At 47.7% G+C, this 9,409-nt stretch overlaps 1 protein-coding gene across 3 annotated transcripts in view; it reads right to left on the bottom strand.

The window, feature by feature from the left end:
• The window catches only part of SLC25A16 (solute carrier family 25 member 16), a 35,954-nt gene extending 29,939 nt beyond the window's left edge, over positions 1-6,015 (bottom strand). For 2 of the 3 annotated variants that reach the window (XM_039478408.2, XM_074382321.1), the window contains exon 1: positions 5,736-6,015. In XM_039478408.2, coding sequence (XP_039334342.2) covers positions 5,736-5,862 — 127 coding nt within the window. In that variant the 5' untranslated portion in view covers positions 5,863-6,015. The remainder of the gene's footprint in view (positions 1-5,735) is intronic. The other variant, XM_074382322.1, reaches the window with a different exon arrangement.
• Between the last annotated feature and the right edge of the window lie 3,394 nt (positions 6,016-9,409).

Here is a 9,409-nt window from a genome sequence, read left to right on the forward strand (position 1 = left end):
GAGACGGGTGGATCACGAGGTCGAGAGATCGAGACCATCCTGGTCAACATGGTGAAACCCCGTCTCTACTAAAAATACAAAAAATTAGCTGGGCATGGTGGTGCGTGCCTGTAATCCCAGCTGCTTAGGACGCTGAGGCAGGAGAATTGCCTGAACCCAGGAGACGGAGGTTGCGGTGAGCCGAGATCGCGCCATTGCACTCCAGCCTGGGTAACAAGAGCAAAACTCCATCTCAAAAAAAAAAAAAAAAAAAAAAACAAGTCCAGGAGCAGTGGCTCACAACTGTAATTCCAGCACTCTGGGAAGCCAAGGTGGGCAGATCACTTAAGATCAGGAATTCAAGACCAGTCTGGCCAAGACGGTGAAATCCTGTCTCTACTAAAAATACAAAAATTAGCTGAGTGTGGTGGCACATGCCTCTAATCGCAGCTACTTGGGAGGCTGAGGTAGCAGAATCCCTCAAACCCGGGAGGCAGAGGTTTCAGTGAGCCAAGACTCCAACCTGGGCGACAGAGCAAGAATTTGTCTCAAAAAGAAAGAAAGCAAAAGAAGAAACAATTCATAAGTTTTAAACCCTGAATCACAATGTCTATGTCATTCATCTCATATCTTATCACATAAGTATTTTATTAACTCACAACATCACAGGCAGAAGGGTAAGTACAGTACCATAAAATACTCTGAGAGAGACTAAAAGACCCCATTCATATAACTTTTATTATAGTATATTGTTAAAATTGTTCTATTTACTTACATAATGAAAGATCCAGAAGAAAAAAATAAAATAAAATTGTTCTATTTTATCGGTTACTGTTGTTAATCTCTTTACTGTGACTAATTTAGAAATTAAATTTATCATAGGTATATATGTATGTATAGGGAAAAACATAGCATATATAGGGTTTAGTACTATCCCCAGTTTTAGGCATCCACTAGGGATCTTAGAATATATTTCCTTTAGTGCTCAATACCAGCCTGACCAACACAGTAAAACACCATCTCTAATAAAAATTTAAAAATTAGTCAGGCATGGTGGCACACACCTGTAATCCCAGCTACTCAGGAGGCTGAGGCAGGAGAATTGCTTGAACCTGGGAGGCAGAGGTTGCAGTGAGCCAAGATTACACCGCTGCACTCCAGCCTGGACGACAGAGCGAGAGACTGTCTCAAAAAAAAAAAAAGAAGCCAGGCACGGTGGCTTAGGCCTGTAATCCCAGCACTTTGGTAGGTCGAGGCGGGTGGATTGCGAGGTCAAGAGATTGAGACCACTGGGCGCAGTGGCTCAAGCCTGTAATCCCAGCACTTTGGGAGGCCGAGGCAGGTGGATCACAAGGTCGAGAGATCGAGACCATCCTGGTCAACATGGTGAAACCCCATCTCTACTAAAAATACAAAAAATTAGCTGGGCATGGTGGCACGTGCCTGTAATCCCAGCTACTCAGGGGGCTGAGGCAGGAGAATTGCCTGAACCCAGGAGGCGGAGGTTGCGGTGAGCCGAGATCGCGCCATTGCACTCCCACCTGGGTAACAAGAGCGAAACTCGTCCTCAAAAAAAAAAAAAGAGGCTGGGCGCGGTGGCTCAAAACTGTAATCCCAGCACTTTGGGAGACCGAGGCGGGTGGATCACGAGGTCAAGAGATCGAGACCATCCTGGTCAACATGGTGAAACCCCGTCTCTACTAAAAATACAAAAAAAAAAAAAGTAGCTGGGCATGGTGGCACATGCCTGTAATCCCAGCTACTCAGAAGGCTGAGGCAGGAGAATTGTCTGAACCCAGGAGGCGGAGGTTGCGGTGAGCCGAGATCGCACCATTGCACTCCAGCCTGGGTGACAAGAGCGAAACTCCGTCTTAAAAAAAAAAAAAAAAAAAAAAAAGAATATATTCCCTTCAGATAACAGAAGACTACCGTACCTTAGAACTTAACTAATCAAAGGCCGGGCACGGTGGCTCAAGCCTGTAATCCCAGCACTTTGGGAGGCCGAGGCGGGTGGATCACAAGGTCGAGAGATCGAGACCATCCTGGTCAACATGGTGAAACTCCGTCTCTACTAAAAATACAAAAAACTAGCTGGGCATGGTGGCACGTGCCTGTAGTCCCAGCTACTCAGGAGGCTGAGGCGTGAGAATTGCCTGAGCCCAGGAGGCGGAGGTTGCGGTGAGCCGAGATTGCGCCATTGCACTCCAGCCTGGGTAAGGAGCGAATCTCCGTCTCAAAAAAAAAAAAAAAAGAACTTAACTAATCATCTCAACATTCCACTGATTTAGGTCAGGTAGCTTTTATCTTCCTTTTGAGATTGAGCAACTAAAGGACAGAGATTTGCACAAGGTCACTGCTAACAAGGAGTCAACTTTGTACCAGGTACTATGCTTTAACTAAAAGCACTATACCAAGGCTTTTATTACATTATTTAATCATTATAACAGCCCTCTAAGGTAAGTATTCTTATTCTATTTTAAGGGTGGGAAGGGTGAGCAGAGTGGCTCATGTCTGTAATTCCAGCACTTTGGGAGGCTGAGGCAGAAGGATTGCTTGAGCTCAGGAGTTGCAGACCAGCCTGGGCAACAAGCCAAAACCCTGTCTCTATAGAAATAATTTTTTTTATGTTTTATTTTAGTTGGAGAGTTGCTGTCACCCAGGCTGGAGTGAAATAGCATGATCTCTGCTCACCACAACCTCCACCTTCTGGGTTCAAGCAATTCTCCTGACTCAGCCTCCAGAGAGGCTAAGATTACAGGCATGGGTCATCACGCCTGGCTAATTTTTTGTATTTTTAGTAGAGATGGAGTTTCACCATGTTGGCCAGGCTGGTCTCAAATTCCTAACCTCATGTTCTGCCCACCTCAGCCTCCCAAAGTGCTGAAATTATAGGCATGAACCACCATGCCCAGCCAAAAAATTTTTTAAAGAGAGAGGCTGGGCGCAGTGGCTCAGTCCTGTAATCCCAGTACTTTGGGAGGCCCAGGTGGGCTGATCACTTGAGGTCAGGTGTTCGAGACCAGCCCGGACAATATGACAAAACCCCATCTCTACTAAAAACACAAAAATTAGCTGGGTATGGTGGCATGCGCCTGTAATCCCAGCTACTCAGGAGGATGAGGAAGGAGAATCATTTGAACCTGGAAGGCAGAGACTGCAATGAACCAAGATCACACCAGTCCAGCCTGGGTGACAGAGCAAGACTCTGCCTCAAAAAAAAAAAAAAAAAAAAGAAAAGAAAAGAAAAGAAAAGAAAAAATAGAGAAACTGAAGCACAGGGAGGTTAAGTAACTTCCCAAATGGCATTTCTTCTTATCACATGGAACTAGAACTCCTATACAATCTTCAAAGTTACACCCATTTCCCAAAAATTTGAACTATCACTTAAGCAATGAAGAAAAACACATGGCCAATAAGCATATAAAACATGTTTTCCTGGGCATGGTGGCTCATGCCTGTAATCCCAGCACTTCAGGAGACCAGGGAGACCAATCACTTGAAGTCAGGAGTTTGAGACCAGCCTGGCCAACATGGAGAAACCCTGTCCCTACTAAAAATACAAACATTGGCCAGCTGCGGTGGCTCAAGCCTGTAATCCCAGCACTTTGGGAGGCCGAGGTGGGTGGATCACGAGGTCAAGAGATCGAGACCATCCTGGTCAACATGGGGAAACCCCGTCTCTACTAAAAATACAAAAAATTAGCTGGGCATGGTGGCGTGCGCCTATAGTCCCAGCTACTCAGGAGGCTGAGGCAGGAGAATTGCCTGAACCCAGGAGGCGGAGGTTGCAGTGAGCCGAGATCGCACCATTGCACTCCAGCCTGGGTAACAAGAGCGAAACTCCGTCTCAAAAAAAAAAAAAAAAATTCTTGGTTTTTTTTTTTTTTTTTTTTTTGAGACGGAGTCTCGCTCTGTTGCCAGGCTGGATGGAGTGCAGTGACGTGATCCCGCAACCTCCGCCTCCCCAGTTCAAGCAATTCTCCTGCCTCAGCCTCCCGAGCAGCTGGGACTACAGGCACGTGCCACTACGCCCAGCTAATTTTTGTAATTTTAGTAGAGACGGGATTTCACCATATTGGCCAGGATGGGCTTAATCTCTTGACCTCGTAATCCACCCACCTCGGCCTCCAAAATGCTGGGATTACAGGAGTGAGCCACCACGCCCAGCCTACTTTTTTTTTGAAGTCCAGAGTTCAAGACCAGCCTGGGCAACATGGGGAAACCCAGTCTCTATTAAAAATACAAGAGATTAACTGGGCATGGTGGTGCACACCTGTAATCCCAGCTACTTGGGAGGCAGAAGCAGGTGAATCAATCACTTGAACCCAAGAGGCAGAGCTTGCAGTAAGCAGAGATTGTGCCACTGCACTCCAGCCTGGGCAAGTGAGACTCCATCTCAAAAAAAGAAAAAAGTAGCCAGGTATGGTAGCATTCACCTGTAATCCCAACAAGTTGGGAGGCTGAATCAGGAAAATCACTTGAACCCAGGAAACAGAGGTTGCAGTGAGCTGAGATCATGCCACTGTACTTCAGCCTGAGTGAGGGAGTGAGACTCTATCTCAAAACAACAACAAAAAATTAATACTGCTGCAGTCTTCAGATATTATCTTTCTACAATTCCTCTTAATGTGGGGTTTTGTTTGTTTGTTTTGAGATAGAATCTGGTTCTGTCCCCCAGGCTGGAGTTCAATGGCATGATCTCAGCTCACTGCAACCTCTGCCTCCCACGTTCAGGCAATTTTCCTGCCTCAGCCTCCTGAGTAGCTAGGATTACAGGTGAGAGCCACCACGCCTGGCAAATTTTTGTATTTTAGTAGTAGAGACAGGGTTTCATCATGTTGGCCAGGCTGGTCTCTAACTCCTGACCTCAAGTGATCTGCCCAACTCAGCTGCCCAAAGTGCTGGTATTACAGGCTTGAGCCACCCTGCCTGGTGATTTCTTATTACTATTTTCTTTTAGGAGAGAGTTTCTCTCTAGCTCAGGCTGGAGAATAGTGGTGCGATCATGGCTCACTGCAGCCTCAATCTCCTAGGCTCAAGCAGTCATCCTGTCTCAACTTCCCTAGTGGCTGGTACTACAGTAGGGCGCCACTGCACACGAGTATAATATGGGATTTTTAGATTTTTGAATCTTAAATAATTGATGACAACCCATAGAAGTAATTAAGAAAGTGTGGAGACTGAAGGCCCAGGAATTTCCTAAGAGACAATATAAAACTTTTGATCCCAATATCACACCAATAATAGGGCTTGTCAAGTACTGTGGCACAGTTTACTAGAATCACTGGAACCGGTTTTGGCTGTAAACAGTTTTGCACAATTTACAGTCGTCATTAAAAAGCTGACCCTCAATATTTGTTTTCCTTTAAGCAAACAGCGAAATCCAAGTCTACGTTGGGTCACTCATGGTGTTTATAAAAGAAAGGCGTGCCCAGAATGTCTCACTAAAACCCCAGGGTCTTTGTAAGGGATCTTCCTCTTTTCCCTGTTATCCAGCCCTGAAGAATGAGTGCCTGATTTAGACCTTCCACCACCCCCGCCTCTGCTGGAGTACCTAAGGTCCCACTCCCCGTAACCTGGCTGTCATTAGTCAAGTGATTACTAGAAAGAGGTTACAACAGGTCAGGGCAAACATCTAGCAGAGCATTGAAGCGGCCAGAGTCCAGGAATGTTATAGAGGCCGCTTGCATCCCACTCGCCCACAATCCTGCCCCCGCCACCCAGACCGCGGCTGGGTCTTCGTGGCATGCACCCACCTCCGGCCAGAAAGGAGCGCAGCCAGTAGAAATCCCTGCGGGCTGTGGGCCCTCCAGCTCCTGCCGCCTGCGGCATCGCGGGAGGGGGGTCGGCCGGCGCCAGGGCTGCCGCCGCCGCCGCCGCCATCAGGACCAGGGTCGTGTCAGGAGCCTAGGCTGCAAAACTTACACAACACCGGTCGGAACCATAGCCCGACCAGATGGCAACAGGAGGCCGACAGCCCCGCCTGCGGGGCGGAATAACACCAGGCGGCGCGGCGCGGCGCGAGCTGATGGCGTATAGCAGGGGCGGGGCCCGAATCACGCGCCAAGGGCATCGGGCGGGACGGGCGGGGCCCGGACGCGGAAGCGGGAGTCTCCGAGACTCGTAGACCCCCCTGTTCCGCCTCACCCTGCCTTGCTACTTCCGAGTTCTCTGCTCTGGCCCCTTCTGTTCAGACGGAAAAAGGGAACCGTGGGCAGCGAGATGGTCCCGTCAAAACCCACAACCTGGCCTGGCGCGGTGCCTCATGCTTGTAATCCCAGCACTTTGGGAGGCCGAGACAGGCGGGCCACCGGAGGTTACGAGTTCGAGACCAGCCTGGCCAACATGGTGAAACCCTGTCTCTACTAAAAATACAAAAATTAGCCACGCATAGTTGTCGTGCCTGTGGGTGTCGGTAATCCCAACTACTCTCAAGGCTGGGGCAGGAGAATCGCTTGAACCTGGGAGGCGAAGGTTGGAGTGAGCCGAGATCGAGACATTGCACTCCAGCCTGGTGACAAGAATGAAACTCTGTCTCAAAATAAAAATAAAAATAAAAATAAGCCGGGCGCGGTGGCTCAAGCCTGTAATCCCAGCACTTTGGGAGGCTGAGGCGGGGGGATCAGGAGGTCAAGAGATCGAGACCATCCTGGTCAACATGGTGAAACCCCGTCTCTACTAAAAATACAAAAAATTAGCTGGGCACGGTGGTGTGTGCCTGTAATCCCAGCTACTCAGGAGGCTGAGGCAGGAGAATTGCCTGAACCCAGGAGGCAGAGGTTGCGGTGAGCCGAGATCGTCCCATTGCACTCCAGCCTGGGTAACAAGAGCGAAACTCCGTCTCAAAAAAAAAAAAAAAAAAAAAAAAATATATATATATATATATATATATATATATATATAAAATATTATAATGCTAAAGCAGGTGATTTTTTCTTTTCAACCTTACAAATTACACAAATCGTTCTGCCTTCTCAGGCAATCCTGAATCCGTGTCTTCCACTTAGTTCTCAAATTCCACTGAGCTCTGCTTCCTACTAACCTCAAGTCTCTGCCCTAAACTCCTAGGAACCTTCCAGGTTCATCTTCCTGGTCCCACGGTATTCCAAGACTTATTAACCACCATTTACAGGCACTTCTCTTACTGTGGACCCCACATCTCTTCCAACCTGGACAAAACTTATTATCAATCTTTGTGACCAAAGAGTTGTACTGAAATTTTTTTTTTTTTTTTTTTTTTTTTTTTTTTTTTTTTTTTGAGATTGAGTTTCGCTCTTGTTGCCCAGGCTGGAGTGCAATGGCGCGCTCTTGGCTCACCGCAACCTCCGCCTCCTGGGTTCAGGCAATTCTCCTGCCTCAGCCTCCTGAGTAGCTGGGATTACAGGCACACGCCACCATGCCCAGCTAATTTTTAGTATTTTTAGTAGAGACGAGGTTTCACCATGTTGACCAGGATGGTCTCGATCTCTCGACCTCGTGATCCACCCGCCTCGGCCTCCCAAAGAGCTGGGATTACAGGCTTGAGCCACCGCGCCCGGCCTTTTTTTTTTTTTTTTGAGACGGAGTTTCGCTCTTGTTACCCAGGCTGGAGTGCAATGGCGTGATCGCGGCTCACCGAAACCTCTGCCTCCTGGGTTCAGGCAATTCTCCTGCCTCAGCCTCCTGAGTAGCTGGGATTACAGGCACGCGCCACCATGCCCAGCTAATTTTTTGTATTTTTAGTAGAGACGGGGTTTCACCATGTTGACCACGTTGGTCTCGATCTCTTGACCTCGTGATCCACCCGCCTCGGCCTCCCAAAGTGCTGGGATTACAGGCTTGAGCCACCGTGCCTGACCAAGTGTACTTTTTGTACAGACAATGTTTCATCATGTTGCCCAGGCTTGTCTCAAACTCCTCGGCTCAAGCTATCTGCCTGAGTAGGCCTCCCAAAGTGTTGGGATTAAGGGCACGAGCCACTGCGCCAGGCCCTAAAGCAATTCTCTAAAACCTGAAGCAAAGCTCATCACTCATCCCAAAACCCTCTGATGGCTTTTCATTCCACGGAGAAAGCACAAATCCTTGCAATGGCTTTGTGAATTACTACTGAATCTCTGACCTCCATAACTGGGACTCCCCTCAGTCATGCTGGCCTTTTTGTTGTTTCTTTCTTCCTTTCTTCCTTTTCTTTCTTTCTTCTTTCTTTCTCTTTCTTACTGAGTTACACTCTGTTGCCCAGGCTGGAGTACAGTGGCGCGATCTCAACTCGCTGCAACCTCCATCTCCCACATTCAAGCGATTCTCCTGCCTCAGCCACCTGAGTAGCTGAGATTACAGGTACACTACACCATGCTAATTTTGTGTAGTTTTAGTAGAGACGGGCTTTTGCCACGTTGGGCAGGCTGGTCTCCAACTCCTGACCTCAGGGGATCCGTCTGCCTCCTCCTCCCAAAGTGCTCGGATTAAAGCGTGAGCCACCGTGCCCGACCTTGTGTTTTTCATAAACACCAAGCATGCTCCCTTCAGGGCCTACGCGTGTGCTGTCTTCTGCCTGTACTGCAAGATAGTCTTTGTAACTTCCTGCTCTTGCCTCCAAGTATTTAAACAAAATGACACTTTCTGAAAGAGGCCTTGCCTAGCTACGATATTTAAAATTTTAACGTTACCAATTCCTACCACAATTCACTATCTCTTTTGTCTCCTTTTATTTTTTTTGAGATGGAATCCCATCGCCCAGGCTGGAGTGCAGCTGCACAATGTTGGCTCATTGAAACTTCTGCCTCCTGGATTCAAGCGATTCTCTTGCCTCAGCCTCCTGAGTAACTCGGATTAGAATATTTGTGTGTGTGTGTGTGTGTAAATTATATATATATTTTTTACATAATTTATATATATATTATATATATATAATTTTTTTTGTTTTTTGTTTTTTGTTTTTACTTGGAGTCTCACTCTCATCACCCAGGCTGAAGTGCAAAGGCACAATCTCCGCTCACTGCAATCTCCGCCTCCTGGGTCCAAGCAATTCTCCTGTCTCAGCCTCTCGAGCAGCTGGGATCACAGGCACCTACCACCACGTCCGGCTAATTTTTATATTTTTAGTAGAGACCAGGTTTCACCACAGTGGCCAGGCTGACCTCAGGTGATCCACCTGCCTCAGCCTCCCAAAGTGTGGGGATTACAGGCATGAGCCACCTCACCCGGCCGAAATAAAGTCATTCTGGTCCCAACACTCCACCTCTCTAATCCATCCATTACAATCTGATGCACCTACTTCTGTGATGGCCCCTGAGCCTTTGGGGGAGACGGTGAAATCATTTCCATGGTGTGGGTGACATGTTGCATCAATTTGTTTTCTAGTTTTAAGCAGAGGTGCCAGCAACAATGCAACAGGCAAGATATCATAGGTCCAATAGAAGGTACAGAATTTAAAATTCCTTTTGTTGCCACA

Source organism: Saimiri boliviensis, chromosome 12, assembly GCF_048565385.1.
Source record: "Saimiri boliviensis isolate mSaiBol1 chromosome 12, mSaiBol1.pri, whole genome shotgun sequence".
Lineage (NCBI taxonomy): Eukaryota > Metazoa > Chordata > Mammalia > Primates > Cebidae > Saimiri > Saimiri boliviensis.